The 17,941-nt window shown below is 32.0% G+C and overlaps 4 protein-coding genes and 1 long non-coding RNA gene across 6 annotated transcripts in view; 1 reads left to right on the top strand and 4 right to left on the bottom strand.

Moving 5' to 3' along the window:
* The window catches only part of LOC115233583, a 58,818-nt gene extending 57,430 nt beyond the window's left edge, over positions 1–1,388 (bottom strand). The window contains exon 1 of the mRNA XM_029804085.1: positions 595–1,388. The gene's annotated coding sequence lies outside the window, so the exon portion shown is untranslated. The remainder of the gene's footprint in view (positions 1–594) is intronic.
* Positions 1,389–2,752: 1,364 nt separating this feature from the next.
* On the bottom strand, positions 2,753–5,000 carry LOC115233561 (E3 SUMO-protein ligase NSE2-like). 2 transcript variants are annotated; one of them, XM_029804056.1, is made up of 6 exons: positions 4,521–5,000; positions 4,171–4,328; positions 4,005–4,098; positions 3,731–3,923; positions 3,539–3,655; positions 2,753–2,854 (listed from the first exon to the last, which is right to left on the bottom strand). In XM_029804056.1, the coding sequence occupies exons 1-5, from the start codon at positions 4,597–4,599 to the stop codon at positions 3,556–3,558; spliced, it is 624 nt and encodes a 207-aa protein (XP_029659916.1). In that variant the 5' UTR covers positions 4,600–5,000; the 3' UTR covers positions 2,753–2,854; positions 3,539–3,555. The 2 variants fall into 2 exon arrangements, with proteins under 2 accessions (XP_029659916.1, XP_029659915.1); XM_029804055.1 differs by lacking the exon at positions 2,753–2,854 and having other exon boundaries at positions 3,377–3,655; positions 4,521–4,995.
* Positions 5,001–6,353: 1,353 nt separating this feature from the next.
* On the top strand, positions 6,354–9,115 carry LOC115233560 (kynurenine--oxoglutarate transaminase 3). The gene is made up of 8 exons (XM_029804054.1): positions 6,354–6,508; positions 6,640–6,776; positions 6,868–7,018; positions 7,212–7,448; positions 7,542–7,785; positions 7,860–8,026; positions 8,124–8,474; positions 8,570–9,115. The coding sequence occupies exons 2-8, from the start codon at positions 6,640–6,642 to the stop codon at positions 8,624–8,626; spliced, it is 1,344 nt and encodes a 447-aa protein (XP_029659914.1). The 5' UTR covers positions 6,354–6,508; the 3' UTR covers positions 8,627–9,115.
* Positions 9,006–17,941, bottom strand: part of LOC115233549 (UPF0605 protein GA14893-like) — an 11,588-nt gene continuing 2,652 nt past the window's right edge. Inside the window, exons 6-7 of the mRNA XM_029804035.1 lie at positions 9,328–9,586; positions 9,006–9,093 (exon numbers count right to left, since the gene is read on the bottom strand). Of these exons, the coding sequence (XP_029659895.1) occupies positions 9,024–9,093; positions 9,328–9,586 (329 nt within the window). The 3' untranslated portion in view covers positions 9,006–9,023. The remainder of the gene's footprint in view (positions 9,094–9,327; positions 9,587–17,941) is intronic.
* LOC115233562 lies at positions 11,827–12,908 on the bottom strand. Its single transcript, XR_003883789.1, has 3 exons — positions 12,666–12,908; positions 12,334–12,506; positions 11,827–12,123 (listed from the first exon to the last, which is right to left on the bottom strand). It is a non-coding gene; the product is annotated as an uncharacterized LOC115233562 (long non-coding RNA).

Genomic DNA, 17,941 nt, shown 5'->3' with positions numbered 1-17,941 from the left:
TATATATATTTCTTTATAAGCATTCACAAATACAAAAGCATCTTAAGTCTCGAAAATTCAAGGATGTGTAAATTTTAAGAAACATTTTGGGAAATTAAAATCCTACACAATAGAAAAATTTTAAAATTTATAAAAACCTGGGTCTCTTTTACACGAGTTCAACAGATACACGAGGACTACGAGAACTTGAACTGCAGAGCTTTCAAGGTGTCTTTATTCGCTCCATCGTTGGCGATTCCGCAACACGAAAGACCGTTAAGAGAAACAAAATGCGAAAGAGATACGAAAAGCGAGAGAAAGACAGACAGAGTTGTTATCCAGATATCGCGGCAGAGGGAGAGAGGGAGAGAGAAAGAGAGAGAAAGAGAGAGAGAGAGAGAGAGAAATAAACAGGACGCTCGAGTAAATAGACACAATCGTACAGAGAGAAAGAGAGAGAGAGAGAGAGAACGAGATAATGCGAATGTTATGCGAGCGTCAGAAGGAGAGAGAACTATAAAAAGAACGATGTGTTATAGCGTGATAAAAGAGGATACACAGAAGGCTACATCACAGCACACTTGGGAGAGAAGTGCGGCGGCGCGAGATATCTACCTGTCAGCGTGCATTCCACGATCCCACGATGTGTTGACGGCGCCCCGCGTATACTCCGCGTTTCTCGCCCGTCGTCGACGTACTTTTTTCGTGTCACGAGCGCAGTCGTCCGTTACCACGTCGCCGTTTCACCATGTATATATACACTTGTCCACTTCTCTTTGTCGCGAATCGTTCCGCAGCAACGTCAAGCCGGTGACGTGCCGCGACGCGCGAACATGGCGCACTAACTGTCGATCCACAGGTACACGATCGAAGCAACGATACATACGTAACTACGTACAGCGAGTGAAGAAATGTGGCGCGAAATGTTCTCGTCGTATCGACAGATCGTCGGTTCTTTCGCGAATCCGCGGATTCGTTTCGTTTCGTTTCGTCGACGATAAATGATCCGCCGCACACACAGGATCGAAACGGCGTCGATCGACGATTCGACTTGACGCCAGCGCGGTGTAAATACTACAAGCGAGGAAACGCGCTACTTTCGTCCACGATGCGCGGCGGCCACGCCGGCCAATCCCCACCCGCACACACGACACGTGAGGGGTCACGACCAATCAGGCGACGCGATGCGCGCGCAGCCGCGGTAGCGCTCGTAAAGCCATCTATCGGTTCGATCGTAGCTGGAGATCAATTTCACGCGATATCGATTGCGTTTGAAAGTAAATCTTTTAGCCTTGTAATCGCGGTAATTTTAAATTGATATCTCGAGAGTATTTATAGCCATTTTTCCGCAACACCTCGATAAATTCCAATTAAAATACACGCCGAGCTATGCGATTTGAATCACTAACAAATTTTTATATATCAAATAAAGTATATTAATCTTATTAAGATGTAATTAATTATAATTCATTATATCATTATTTACTTGAGTTTGTACACAATACATATGCATTTCCTTCTAATTTCACAAATAATTAGAGTAATAATTTAAAAATAATCGAGTTCATACACAATACTATGATAGCGTATCGCGAGCATTCTAAAGAAAGACGATACATCCGATCGATCAATATAGCTACGATAATTATGAAAAAAGGCGCATAGAGAGAACTTGATCGTATGGCCATGAGATTGACGTTCGTGTTCGGTGTCGGTGACCTAACTTGAGGAAAGAAACTAAATCGGGGCCCATTACATATTCGTGCCATTCACCCGGATCCGGTCGAGCCGAATTTCAAGATCATCGGATTTATCAATCATCGAGTACTCTTAACGTCTTCATATTTTCTATCCTCCGACTTTGAGTAAATAAACAAATGTATCGCGCGCGTTTTTCTGCAAATAATTCGAATGAGATATTTATAGAAAAAGCTTTATCACACACACACACACACACACACACACATAACGTATCGCGCGTACACGATCATTAAAAAATCTCATTTATTGCAAAACATACCGCGCATTTTTTCTTCGAATCCGGAAATTCTCAGATAAGCAACAAAATCAGAAAACTCGCGCCGAGTATCTTTGCAAAGAATACTTCTCGACATTGGTCGCTGCCTTGGGGAGCGACATTTCTCACCTCGGTCTCTGAAAGTTTTTTTTTTTACAATATAAAATTTACAAAAATATTGATAAAACTTGTCGAGATAAAAAAATTGGTAAAACTCTGTGAATACGGTTTTTTTTTTCGTGTTTGATTTAGCATGGCTAAATAGACTCTTGGATCTTTGGTTAATTTAATTTAAAAATATCATTTCTAAAAGAAAAGAAAAAAAAAATGAGAAAAGGACGAGAAAGGACGCTCTTTTCTCCTCGATGCTTCCTCACCGTATTCATAATATTGCGGCGATTCCGTCAACTCGTCCTCACATTCTTCGGTGGCTGATCTAATCCTTACGACTTCCTGTCTCTCGCGTTCACCGACCTTACCTCCAAACGGCACATAACCGGATCTCACCATGCGATTCCTAGACCCACTTCTGACGGCGGCTGCGACCTGGAAAACGCGGCAAGAGTTTTGTTCTTCAACACTAACCGTAATCGTAGATTACGCTGGGTTCCTCGTTCACCGGTTCTTCCTCGTTTTCGTCTTGCTTTTCGTTCACGTTTTCGTCGTCAATCTTATCCTCCTCGTCGCCCTCCTCCTCCTCCTCCTCCTCCTCTTCCTCCTCGTCTTCATCATCTTCGTCGTCTTTTACAGCCGAGCGATAAAATCTGTTCTCGTCCAGCTTATTTCGAAATTGATGGCGTTTTCGAACGACATTGTAGTCGTTGTTACGATACGCTTGCTTGATCCAGCGCGGATATTCTAAAAGATGACGTCGTGGTGATAGTACAAAACTTTCGTAAATTTTAGGTTCTACATATGAAGCATATCCATGAACATTTTCGGTAATTATGGTCGATGCGGACGATCTTGGAAAATCCCAATCGAGCGCATCGCCGGCAATACGAATACGTGATAGAACTAAAAATGTCAATAAGAGAACAAACATAAACATAGCCTGAGCCTGAGCTTTATCATTATCGATCGATAACGATGCGATTGAATATAAGCGCAATTAGATCTATCATACGCAATCGAATGCAATCGCGAGCCACTTGAAATAGCTTCATCAGGTATACTTAACACACAAATCAAAATCGATTATTATATAATTGCCTTTTAATTTATTTTATAAGTAAAATATATATTATCTCTAATCAATATATCAACACAATCATATATTCTCTCTAAAGAATATACATAACATGATATTATATAATACATTTATATATATATATATATTTTTTTTTTCTTTCTGTCTTCTTCTTATATAAAAAAATATAATACCATTTCCTACATTTTATTGACGAATATTTAATTGAACATGAAAACAAGTTTTGCATAATATAAAAAGAATAGCTATTTTGTATAAAAAATATAAACATAAGAATATATATATATATTCACAATATGTATAATCAATGCATCTCTAACATAGATTCTTACATCATTTGCTTTCAAATCTAAGCAGGGTTTCGTTCCAGGAACTTTTTTGTCACAATATCAGTGCGACATTGGTTTAAGTCTATGTAGTCTATGCTGGTGCATCCTACCACGGGACATCTGTAAACATAATACAAATACACTGTAATACACTAGTATACTTCGATATTTGGCATTATGTAAAAAGAAACACACCTGGTATTTTTATTTTTACGTAACATTGCGATAAGGCTTTCTTTATCATATACATGACCACAGACTGTATTTTTCACTGGATGGGTCATCCTTGTTTTAGAAATTGGATCAATCACGTTTATGTCTTGACCTGTCAATCGCAAATCTTCGTCTGTGTCTTCTTCCAGTTCATTATTAGATGCATCTTCATTAGCTAAAAAATTTATATTATTCTCAAGAAAGGGGAATATTTCAAAAATAAACTTTAGATCAGAATTTCTACTTTAGCAATTACCTTGAAGCAATATTTCAATCTGCCGATCATACTCCAATAATCTGTTATATTTTGATGAATCAACTTGGATGTTAGATACAGCCTCCTTATATTCCTGTTACAAACACAGTAAATACTGTAAAATCTTATAAAGCTGAAAATTCTCTTCAAGTTAAGATTATCTTACTTTTATAATATCTTCGACATTTCTGGATTCTGGATCAAAAGTGAGTTCTAGTTGCTTTTTGATCTCATTTGCAGCCACTATTCTTGCAGATCCACTACAATTTTCTTTTAAGACATCTCTTAATTCTTCCAATATTTTCTTTCTCTCTTCTTTATCAGCTGAAAAAATATTTTTTTTTTTAATGCTTGTGAGATAGACACTATATATATTGATTTTTACTATTGCATCTTCTGCATTTGGAAAGGGATGCGCAAATATAAAAGAAAAATATGTAAATATGCAGATACTGCACTTGGAAAAAAAATTTGTATTCCTGATAAAATGTATTTCTAACCTCGCTAGAATCTTACCGTAGTGTTTCATAATATTATCCGCTGTTTTCACGAAACAATCATCAAGAGTTTCTATCATCTGTGTAGACTGTGTCATTTTGTATAATATACACTAATTATTCAAAATATATTAATGCCAGTTGTCAAATTTCTCTTCAGTAGCCAGTTACTAAACAAATTGGCGCCATTTAATAAACAACCTTAAGGTGCCTTTACATGGCAGCGTCAAGCGTCGAGCGTCTGCGTAGAAAATTGCGCAGAATCTAATTTCAGCCTAGAATCTATCTCTTTTAAATTCTGCGCATTTTTCTGCGCAGACGCTCGACGCTTAATGCTGCCATGTAAAGGCACCTTTAGGCCTTAGCTGACGAGAATTTTTCGGCTGCATTCCGTTTCATGCATGATGCGCAATGCGCATGATGCATTACTTATCCTTGTTTAACATTCGGTGAACAACAAAGATAAGTAATGCATCATGCGCATCGTGCATGAAACGGAACGCAACCTTAACAAAACAATGACGCAAAAGAAATTTATTTTATTAACCATATCCATCAATTTATATAATTTATGTATAAATTTTTTATTATAAGCTATATTTTTTATACATATCGCATGAAATTCATATTTTATTTGTCATAAACTGTCATAAACGCACAATGTATATACAGAGAAAAATCAACCAATCATTCGTCTAGTATAAAGGAGATGATAACATTAGACACTTAATTGATTAATTTTTTTATGCATATGCATTATGCGTTTATGCAAATTTTCGTCTCGATAGAGAGCTTAATTATTTCCAAAATATAAAAATTGAAAACACAAAAACTTTCTTCCGAGTTGCGGATCTTAAGAACATTTTTGTCGATGACGCAATAGAAAAATGCGCGCGAATAAAATGAAGTGAATGTTAACAACTCGAGTTTGAATTGAAGGTGGACTACTAGAAGGTGAAAGTGGTTAGCCTTTGCCTTTCGTTTTTTATTAGCATACAAACTATAATCGTATCAGAGCAAGTGTGTCCGTCATGAGAAACATCACGGTTTTCTTCGCGCTCTTGGTAAGCTCTCTTCCACCCTTTGTTCCAATCCTTTGGTTTTTTAAACTTCAAAAAATATGTACGATAAACAACAGACAATGGAAATTAGATGTTTACGTTCTCGATCAAAAATCATTTTACACGAAAAAAGTCGGTATAATATAATATTGTATGATGTATATATCTGTATGATGTATGTAGCTCTATCTTATAATCTCATAATCATTTCCACAAGATATTTATAATGCATTATAGCTTTATACAATTTTATCTTGATATTAACAACGAATTATTTAAGTGTTACACTCGTAATTAAATATTTGTGATTTGATATTATATTTTTAATTGATTTGAATTATCTGTATTTCCATTGACCAATAGCGTAGCTCAAATTCATCTCACGTGGTTAGAAGTTTTCCTTCTCTCTGCCCATCACGATAATATATATTTTTTACCTTGTTTTATCTGCTATTTACCACTTGTTGCATAAGTCAAATCATATGACCACGTTTACTTCGTCCGCTCGATTGGTTTCGGTTTTAATCTATGTATTCCCTCAAATGTATTTACTTCGTCTCGGTTTCTATCCACGGAGATTCAGCGAAAAATTGAGTATGTATTCATCATAATTTGTCATGATTCCGACTCGTTCTTGCCGACATATATTATCCGATATTAGTGTCATGTTTTTGATAATTAAATTATTAATAAATAGTCAACTAATGAAGCAAATTTAGTTAAAAATAGCGGTAGTTTATCTCTATGAAAATTGAGTTTCCCGCCATAACGATATTACGGATTACATAAATTCTTATCATTATATATATACTTGACTGTATTACATATATATTTGATTGTATATAATTGGTTTGTATTTTTATACAAGCGTATTGTGATCATGACGATGTTATCGCAAAAATTAACACACACCAGTTTAATATGTGCTTAATTTTGTAAATAAAAGGTAATTTCACATTTTGTGCTTGTTGATAATATCTGTATCACAATTAAACTTTAAACTGTTGTATACAGTTATGATGTATCTTAACATGGAGCAACTTATTATTAATCGACTTTGGTTATCTGTATGTCTAGATGCTAGCTGGAGTTTGTTTCCTAACAATAGCAAGTAAGATTGCTTCATTTAATACAGCAAGAAATATCAGAAGCATTACTGGAATGTCAAAATTTGATCTTCCCAATCGTCTAAAGGGCAATGAGAAATCTGTCTGGTAAATAGTGATATTACTTTAACAATTTTTTTTTTATAATAAATAAAAATATATGAAAACTTATTATCATATTGCTTACATTTTTGGTTAGGGTGGAATACATCCAGCTTGCTCTGCAGTATAAGCCGCTGAATTTGGGCCAGGGATTTCCCGACTATCATGCACCAGAGAATGTAACTAATGCTTTGGCTGCCATTGCCAAAAGTGACAATCCACTTTTGCAACAGTATACTAGAGGATTTGTAAGTATCTGTTCATTAATTTTTAATTTAATTTATATATTTGTTTATAAATTACAAATATAATATTACCCAGATAATTATTATCAATAAACAATAATTAGCAATGATAATAAAATTATCTTAATCTGTTCTTATCTATATCTATCATATAAGAAATTTATACTTTATTGAGACAAGCATAAATATATTGCAGGGTCATCCAAGATTAGTGAATGCAATTGCAAAATTTTATTCCAAGCTCATTGATCATGACTTGGACCCAAACAAAGAAGTCTTGGTCACTGCTGGTGCTTACGAAGCATTATATGCCACTCTACAAGGTCACACCAATCCTGGAGATGAGTGGATCATTATTGAGCCCTTTTTTGACTGTTATGTACCTATGGTACAGAGTGCTGGGGGAATTCCCAGATATATAGCATTAAAACCGGTAAAGACTTTGAATAATGCAAGCCAAAATTTTCATACATACTAAATATATATATATATATAATTTAATATTATTTGCATCTCTGTTTTACAGAAATCTACATCGGGTACGGTCACTTCTGGTGATTGGGTATTTGATAGGAAAGAGTTGGAAAGTCTTTTCAACAATAAAACTAAAGGCATTATCATCAACACTCCGCATAATCCAATAGGAAAGGTGTTTACGTTGGACGAACTGCAGTTTATTGCTAACCTTGCAAAAAAATGGAATATTCTAGTGGTTTCTGATGAGGTTTATGAGCATATTGTTTATGAACCATACGAGCACATAAGAATCGGTAAGAATTATGCTATATAATACGAATATAAAATTTTGAATGCTATTTAAAAAATTATTTTTTATTTTGATCAGCAACATTGCCCGATATGTATGAACGCACAATCACGATTGGATCGGCGGGCAAAACGTTCAGCGTTACAGGCTGGAAAATAGGTTGGGCCTATGGACCAGCAAGTTTGTTGTATAATCTACAAGTGATACATCAGAATTCTGTGTACACCTGTAGCACGCCGATTCAGGTAATTTCTTTAAAACAGAAATAATATTTCCTAATTGAATAGTTTAATCATATTCTTTAATAGAAAATTAAATTAATTATCTTTATTTTCATTGAAGGAAGCGGTAGCTATTGGATTCGAATTGGAAATGGAACGCTATGGGCAATCGGAATGCTACTTTCATAGTCTGGCAAAGGAGCTGTTACCGAAACGCGATTACATGGCGAAATTCCTTCGGGAAGTCGGTATGGTGCCGACGATACCCGAGGGCGGATATTTTATGCTCGCCAATTGGTCTACTTTGGAGAATAAAGTAGATCTGCACGAGGAAACAGACAAGAACAAGGACTACAGATTTACCAAATGGATGACAAAGAATGTTGGTCTTCAAGGTATTCCTCCCTCGGCGTTTTATGGTCCTGAACACAAACATCTGGCAGAGGACTATGTGCGATACTGCTTCATAAAGGTAAGCCATGCTATCGTAAAGATGAGTGCTATAATTTTAATTAAGGCGACAGATTTTCACATGTTTGTTAAATATCAATCGTTTCGTTTTAACAGAAGGACGAAAATTTGAAGGCTGCTGCCGATATCTTGAAGAAATGGGTGTCTAAATAATCGAAACTATATTTATACACACACACACATACATACGATATATGTGTCTATATGTGTGCATGTTTGTATATTCACCACTTATACTTGTCTTGTATTTCGCATTGATTTAATATTTTGTACATTGTTTTATATGGGTAATTTATTGGAAGTAATTAAAAAAATGTCATAGTCGAGATTTTTATTCCTTGTGAAAGCATTATAATTAATAACAATACTCTTTTATCTTTGTTATTTGTATATAGTATAAATATACTTACAAAATGTTAAATTTATATGCACATAAGTATAAGTTTCGTAAATTTTTTTTATATGATATACTCTCATATGATTTATATGTGATTCAATGATGCATTTTATAATCATTGGACAATGACGAATAATATCGTTGCGAAGTCAATTATAAGGCGGAGTCTCCTTGAAGCCATTTTTTGGCATCTATCGTGTCAGCTCCAAATGTTTTCCCATATCTACGAAATAAAGATATTGTTGAAAAAAAAAAAAAAAAATGTCTGATATTATTGATTGATTAAGATCCTCGAATCCTTGAGAGTCCTTCCTCTTCAGACTCTTACTAGAATCCTTTGATCATTGCATCGTTTGATCCTGATTTTTCGAATATTTCGACATCTTAATTAATATATCCTCGGATCCTTCAATCCTCGTATTTATATCATATAATACAATTAATTAATTAAACTTGCCTGAACACCGCTCCGGGAATATGCCCGAGATAATTCGGTATCATTCCCACGTGTTTATGGTAAATCTCGGAAGGCTGGATAAGTAACGGGGGATCAGGACAAGCAACAGTCACCGGCTCGTATTCCATACTCTGTCCCTTTCGACAACTTGTAAAATCGTACAATAGATTGTCAGACGACGGGACAATCGATTTTCCGAAATATTCATTGTCGTGAGAAATGTGAGTCGCGTATCCTTTACGGAATAAAGTCGTGATAACTATTTTTTATATATATATCAAATATTTTCTGAATTGTTTTTAAATCATGTTTTGTGCAAAATTAAATAAAGTACAAATTTAGGTATTATGTAAGTTTACATAGAATAGAGTTTATGTAAAATTTTTACAAATATATATATGTATAGATAATATAACATTATTTAAATTTAAAATTATTTCGCACAATAAAGAGATATAGTAAGATCATAATTATTCCGGATAGTTAATCACTAATGCGATTTCACAATCAATTGCTTACTTCTCGCATTTTCGCGGATAAAGGAATACCACGTGCCATTTTTGCTATGCGAAATTTTCATTTTAATCGATTATTGATGATTATGCAATGCCGTATTATTTTATGAGAAATCGGAAAAATAAAAAGAATTGATAACCTGTAAATACTCGATTTGACACACATTTAATGACGGAAGAAATTTATAATAATTTACAAAAACATTTGAAATAACGCTCTTTATGTTTATGGTTGCGTTCCTGCTGTTGCGTTTTGCAAATCATAAATTTGAAGGATCAGCATTATGCACGCCTCGCAGATCGAACTTGAACATGAGCTATGCATTATCAAAAGCGGTAACGACTTGCTGCGAACATTTTCGCTTTCGAAGACAACGATAGCATCTTATTATGATGAAAGAAATAACCAAAAGTCTCTTCATGCTACTATACCTTATTTGTTTATGAATCATATAGTTTTTCAAGCTCGACAAATCAAACCGATAATCTTTAAAAAAATTTCTTTTTTAAAGAAGAAAGAAATTTATAATTCCTAATTCTTCTAATTATAAGAATAATTATAATGCAAGAAAAAGCTATACTGAAAAAATCATATATGCAGAAGAAAAGGAAAAAAGCTAATGATAACAATATTACTGTTTTTCTCATTCCTTCTTATTATATCTTTGAAGAACCAATCAAAATAAAACTTCAAAAGATGCAGAGAACAATATTCATGGTAAATTTAAATCAAACTCTTCAATCAGTAACATCATTGTATCTTCAAGAGGTAACAACACAAAATTTGGAATAAATATATATTTAGATATTTACCAATCCCTGTGTTTAATGCGAGATCATATAATAAAATTAAAGTATATCCAGGGATATTTCGATCTCTCGTTTATTTTCTGCCTAATCGATATTATTATCCATAGTATCATGTCTGATTTAATCGAAAAAAAGATATTTCTATATCAAAATAAAAATCGACATAATTATACCATAATATTCACAAAGTTAGTTCAAAATAAAAAATAATTATTTTTAAAATTAATAAATACATAATTAATATTAATAAAAATTAGTCAATTTATCATTTGTTATTTTTCTAGTAAAATAAAATAACTATATAGAGTATTTTGTATTTCTAAAGAGAAATCTTTTGCAATAAATTCTCAATTTTATGCACCAAGAAATATCTCAAATTTATAATATTTGAGATACATATTTATATTCTTTTTATTCAACATATTGATAACAATATTACTGTTTTTCTCATTCCTTCTTATTATATCTTTGAAGAACCAATCAAAATAAAACTTCAAAAGATGCAGAGAACAATATTCATGGTAAATTTAAATCAAACTCTTCAATCAGTAACATCATTGTATCTTCAAGAGGTAACAACACAAAATTTGGAATAAATATATATTTAGATATTTACCAATCCCTGTGTTTAATGCGAGATCATATAATAAAATTAAAGTATATCCAGGGATATTTCGATCTCTCGTTTATTTTCTGCCTAATCGATATTATTATCCATAGTATCATGTCTGATTTAATCGAAAAAAAGATATTTCTATATCAAAATAAAAATCGACATAATTATACATTTTTAAAATTAATAAATACATAATTAATATTAATAAAAATTAGTCAATTTATCATTTGTTATTTTTCTAGTAAAATAAAATAACTATATAGAGTATTTTGTATTTCTAAAGAGAAATCTTTTGCAATAAATTCTCAATTTTATGCACCAAGAAATATCTCAAATTTATAATATTTGAGATACATATTTATATTCTTTTTATTCAACATATATATTTTTACATTACTTTAAAAATATTTTTTTCTTCTTGAAAGATTTTGTATTCCATGAACTTTTAATGAACAACTATTTTTACAATTTTCATAATGCATACAATAATTAATATTGTATAATAACTCACATAATTAATTTTTTATTTAGCATCAGTTTTACTTTATTGCCAAATTTATTACAATTTTCTTTTAATAATCTTCATCTTTTAATGTAATGAACAAATTTAGAATTTATGAAATCTTTGATTGCAAGTATTATGAATCATATTCTCATCAATAAACAATATAGTTTTAAAATACATTTCTGTTTATAAGTCTTATTTATATAAATATAAAACATATAGAATCTCTTTAAAATAAAATCTGTTGTACTATTACACTTACTTTATATTATTATATAGTTTTTACAGATGTATCAGTGGTATTTATATTTGATCCTTGTTAAAATTCTTCTTGAATCACGTAAACATTCCTAAATGACAACATAAAGTATTGTATATAAATCTATTTTCAAATATTATAATTATCAAGTATTATAATTAATAAATTATCAAGTATCAATTTTATATTTTTCTTTAAATCTTTAGCTATAAATCTATAAAAGTCAAAATAGCTTGTCAAACTGCTTGTTATATATATCCTGCAGTGAATAATCTAATTATTATCAATAATAAGATATTACCGTAATTGTAAGCATCCAATCTTTTACTGTATCTACATTTCCTCTCTATTTTTTTCTGGGAGAAAGTGTTGAATATGAAACTCTAGTCCAGAAGTATCCACGTGATAAAATTAAATCAAATAAGAATTTATGTTATCATATGTTATTATCATGAGACATTCCATGCTCTCCAACTACAAATATAATACAAAACAATGTCAACAGTATTCAAATATGTTTGAAGAAATAAAAAATAAGATGAAAAAATGTGATAAGAATGTATTCTTTTGTTAGATCTGATTATTAAAATGAAAGTAAAGCATGGATAAAAAGATTCGCTTTCATTTACATACGTGTATGAACATCGAAATAAACAGGTTAGAAATTAGCTCGGTCTATTTATCAAGCATCCTTGAACTTTGTTGTTGCGAACAAAACATTCAGATTCTCATACGGTTCAGTGAGCACGATCTTCGCAAATCATGACTTTCGAGCTGTTTCTTGTTAGAAATATTTGCGACAACTGTGACAAGGGAGATGTTACATTCTTCATATCGTGATACATATTAAAGACAATTGGAGATAGTTGAAAGTTTCGTTAAAAATTCGAATGCGTATGATCGTAATAAACGTTCATTTTCACACTAGTTTGAAGAAAAAAATATTAATTATGGATACCTCGTATTACGTCTATTTGCATAAAGACTTTAAACGATTTTAATTCCCGCGCCAAATGTTCGAGAACTGCTCGGTGATTTTCGGTAGATTTCGTGCGACTTCTTTAACTTGATTGGCTAATTTTTAAAATTTCGATATATCCACTAATGAGACAGCTCGGTATATTCGCGAATTACTACTTTAAAGCTTGACCAATCAGAACAAGGAATACCGGCGCTAATTTCAAGACGTTACGTCCGGCTTCTTCCTCTTTTCCCGCGGAAACGGCGCTTGGTACAGACGTAGAAATTGCGAGTTTCGACAATATCCGCACAGGTAAGCCGACAAATAGATAATCGAACCAAATAGATACGATTATACGCAATAGAATTGTTTTCTTGAATAGACTGTGAGAATATTTAATAGTTTTATGGCATATTAGACGGGAATTATAAGAATAAAAAGTCAAGCGTCTTTTCGGTTAAGATAATCGGCCATTATGGATATACTTTTATTCTATCCGTTTTTCGAGTATTTGTTTAGAGACGAGTCTATTCTTCTATATGTATTTATAATCAAATTTGCATTATGTCTAGTATTATCCTTATCGAAAGCTCGCTTAAGAATTAATCGCAGAGTATCCTATTAGGTTAACGGCGCGGTGCGGCGTCGCATTAATTTTCGTTACGCGATCGCGAAAAATACCTCGTCGAACATGGTTAAGTATGTGTTGGTTAGTGAGTATCAACTTGCGCAATTATTTAATTTGATTAAGCGATTAAACGTATCGCGACAACGGTTTTTTGTCGAAGAAAATATTTTGCGCGCTACATTTATTTGAGTAAATAGGAATAGATAATAATTTATGGAAATCATTGTCTCTTATGATATACTTTCATATATTTACAATAATTTTCATGTATTAAAATCATATTTTAATCATTTTTGATTGTGTATTAATACAATGGGTAGCATCACCAGCCATTAAAATGTTGTGCAAAAGTACCGCTCATTAATTATATTCGGGTGTGATTAATGTGCGCGTAATTGTAATTAATTTGTTTTTTTTTCCAGAGAGTATCACAAAAGAGCGATAATGGTGAAATAAGAGAGGAGAAGGAGAAGGCCCGGAGCGGCATCAAGCGACGGCGGAATAACCATAAAGTGAATAATTTATTATTTTTTATGTGTATATTATTATTATTTGAAACAATTTAATAAAAGGAAAATTTTAATGCATGCTGTAATTACATTTTGAGATGTAATTTGGACACTTGTTTTAAATTAGATTAAATAGATAAATGTGTATATTTTACAGATTAACACTGTATATTACGCTGTATAACTCAAGAAAACATTTTGTAAGATTTAAACTAATTTATTTTATAAACATACTATTGATCATTAATTGCGTATGTGATTATAAATTCGTTAAATAATTATATAAACATTAATAATTTAATTTTATATATATATACATTTCATTCTAATTTATTGTAATCCAATTCATGTGGATTCATAACTTGGCTCTACATTGATTAGAGCGATATATTGTAAAATAATGTGTATGTGTCAAAAGATATTTTGCGGTTATATTATCGCGACTGAAAGGAAAGCAAAAAGAAGTCGTGATTTAAAATTTGTAGTAGAATTTGTGGCAATATGTTAGACTTTCTATATACGCGTCAAATTATAATTTATTTTTTATTTCTGAGATTGATCGATTACACTGTCACGTATTTCGGAGAAAATAGCACGACAAGCCGTATTAATTGTAAATAAGCTGCGGATTAACGACATACGAATATTGATAGAGCAAATATATGGAGTTCTCGCGTAACAAGAAACGTAAAAGATTTCTCTTCAATTAACTGTAATTTATTTTTATTAATATTCATTTTAATTAATATTTATCAAGGAGCTTTTTAAATAAGGGGGAACGAAAAAGATTAATACTAGAAAATTAATTACTAATGAAGCGTCACTGCTAATGAAGACGTCGTCGCCGAAGAAGATCTCGTCGTGGAAAAAGGCATCGACATCAGTGTCGGACACAGCATAATGACTCAATAAACTAGTTTGATAAACTATTCAACAGATTGATTCCGGCAATTAAAAAATCCAAGACACATTAGAATATCGTGCAAACCGTGCATTTAAATGCGGGTGCGTCGCGCAAACTGTCGCTTGTCAAATTTTAGGCGCTACTACAATTTATATTCTACTTGCATGTTACAGATCAACGTAGCTTCGATGCAGTCAACTCCGCTGCTGCGCATCGGGTGGTGAGTGATTTACATTTTATTACGAGGTAACGGTTTTGTAGTGAGTTGATTGTAGATTTGGATTTTAGATAGACTGTAGACTGTAGTTAGTTCCGTTACCTCAAAGTGGATGAATGGATTACAACAGATTAGATTAATATTTCACTTTAAAATAAATATGAAACATTTTATATTACTTTTATAATACGTAGATTTAAATTAATTTATTTTATAAACACACTAATGATCATTAATTGCTTGTGTGATTATAAATTTTTTAAATGATTATATAATCACTAATAATTTAATTTTATGTATATACATTTCAATCTAATTTTTTGTAATCCGATTCATGTGGATTGATAACTTGGCTCTACATTGATTAAAGCGATATATTGTAAAATAACGTCTATATGCTAAAAGATATTTTGCGGGTATTTTACCACGACTGAAAGAAAAGCTAAAAGTGGTAAAAGTGATTTAAAATTTGCAGATTAATTTATGGTAATACGTTAGATTTTCTATAGTGCGAATAATACTCGTCAGATTATAATTTGTTTTTTATTTTTGAGATTGACCTGTTAAACTGTCACGTATTTCGGCGAAAATAGCGCGACAAGTCACATTAATTCTAACAATAAGTTTGTTGCGAATTAACGACACACGAGGATTGATTGTGCGGAGATATTGAGTTCTCGCGTAACAAAAAGCGTATAAAATTTCTTTTCAATTAACTGTAATTCGTTAATATTAATATTCATTTTAATTAATATTTATCAAAGGGGTTTGTAAATAGGGAGGGAAGTAAAAATATTATAAATACTAGAAAGGTAATTACTAATGAAGCATGACTACAAATGAAGACGTCGTCGCCGATGAAGACGTCGTCGTGGGAGAAGGTATCGACATCCGTGTCTGGCACAGCATAATGAACTCGATAAACTGTGATAAACTATTGAACAGATTGATTCCGGCAATTCAAAAATCTAAGACACGTTAGAATATCGTGCAAACCGTGCGTTTATGTACGAGTGCGTCGTGCAAAGTGTCGCGTGTCAAAATACGGGAGTATCGTGCAAAGTGTCGCGCGTTTTAATGCGGGAGTGTCGTTCAAAGTATCGCGCGTGTGAATCAACGGACTCTGACAACGGACAATTTTGACTAACCTTAGAGTAGGAGGAGGTCGTGGAGAGGTATCGGGCGCCGGCAGTGCAACCCAGAGGTGAGCATTTATTATTTGTTTATTAGTTGCATTAAATCAGAAAATTATGATATTTATGAAATAAAAAACGAAATTATAAAATTATGTAACCAAACGACGTAGTAGCGTCGTGACGTCAAGTTTTATATTTTTTGTATGATGTGCGCGCGTATAAAAAAGAAATTCTTAATACATACAGTAATCACAATTGTTGGAAATATTAATTCTTTTAGGCACACTGCTATAAGTTAGATTTCATTTATATGTTGTAGATTAATGTAGAGAGAGCTAACGATCTAAACAACCTGAGAGAGGAGGAGGAGGCCTGGGATAGGCATCGGGCGCCAGCGGACCAATCCAAAGATGAGCATTTATTATTTATTAATTAATTGTTTAGAATTAAAATTTATAATATTATTTAAATACGTTTCTGTTTATTTTCGTACGTTTGGAATATAAAATGAAAAGATACAATTATAATTTTACAACAATTACATAATTATTGCGAGCGTCGTTATAATTTCGATTATTGATTATGTATTGTATTTGTTTGTTATAGAGCTATACGAAGCTTCGATGTAGTCAACTCCGCTGTTGCGTATCTGGTGGTGAATGATAAACTACATTTTATTAGGAGGTAATTGTTTTTTGAGATTAGATTGTAGAGATATATTATTATTATTGTAAATATATTATTAGATTCTCTTATATATGTATATATGATTAATTTTTGACACATATAACATAAATATTATCACAAATGTGTGATAATATTGTTGGTTATCAAGTAATATATATCATCAATTAAAGTATGAATATAAAGTGCAATTTTATAATTCATAATATTGTCATATCGACGAGAAAATTTTTCTTTTACTTTTTACTTCGATATTTAATTTAATATTTACTTTGATATTTTAAGCAATCACAGATCACTCTGTTTTGAAATTATTTAATCTAAAATTTTGCCAAAAGTTGTTTGTTTAAATCTCTAAATGGAAAACTATTCGTTTATTGTCTATTTGAGATACAAATTAAGAGCTCAATACAATACAATTTTTATATAAATAAAATTTTTTGAAGTCCTCCAGAATTCATAAACGTAAAAACTAGAGATTGAAAATAGGAGTAAAATTTTGACTTGGGACAATAACAGCATCAGATATATGCACAGAGACAATACATTATTCCGCGAGTACAAACATGTCCGATTCCTTTTACGAATTTATAGTATTCGCGATACGAACGGAGATCTGCTATCGGCTCATATTAAATTCTCTTCTATGTCGTTTGTTTGCCAAGAAAAAGTTGGATCCTGTAGACCGATTGCGTTCCGATATTCATCACTGCCAGTATTGAAAATCTATAGTTTACGTCACGTACACTATAGATTTTCAGTACAGGCAGTGAATATCGGAACGCAACCAATATCATAAAACTTTAAAGTGTTTAAAAACTGAAATATTTTCATTAATATTTAAAATTATTTTATCATTATATATATATA

This window comes from Formica exsecta, unplaced genomic scaffold, assembly GCF_003651465.1.
Source record: "Formica exsecta isolate Colony F162 unplaced genomic scaffold, ASM365146v1 scaffold178, whole genome shotgun sequence".
In the NCBI taxonomy this organism is placed as follows: domain Eukaryota; kingdom Metazoa; phylum Arthropoda; class Insecta; order Hymenoptera; family Formicidae; genus Formica; species Formica exsecta.
The sequence above is the reverse complement of the archived record's forward strand: the minus strand, read 5'-3'. Positions and strand labels throughout refer to the sequence as shown.

Bases quoted from the DNA above. Each gene is read 5' to 3' on its own strand.
- LOC115233561 (XM_029804056.1), bottom strand. From the start codon at position 4,599: ATGACACAGTCTACACAGATGATAGAAACTCTTGATGATTGTTTCGTG. The intron at 3,924-4,004 runs GTAATTGCTAAA...TAAATTTTTTAG, and splicing joins GATTGAAATATTGCTTCAAG to CTAATGAAGATGCATCTAAT. The intron at 3,656-3,730 runs GTGTGTTTCTTT...TTATGTTTACAG, and splicing joins CGTAAAAATAAAAATACCAG to ATGTCCCGTGGTAGGATGCA.
- LOC115233560 (XM_029804054.1), top strand. From the start codon at position 6,640: ATGCTAGCTGGAGTTTGTTTCCTAACAATAGCAAGTAAGATTGCTTCA. The intron at 7,449-7,541 runs GTAAAGACTTTG...TCTGTTTTACAG, and splicing joins GATATATAGCATTAAAACCG to AAATCTACATCGGGTACGGT. The intron at 8,027-8,123 runs GTAATTTCTTTA...TTTTCATTGAAG, and splicing joins CCTGTAGCACGCCGATTCAG to GAAGCGGTAGCTATTGGATT.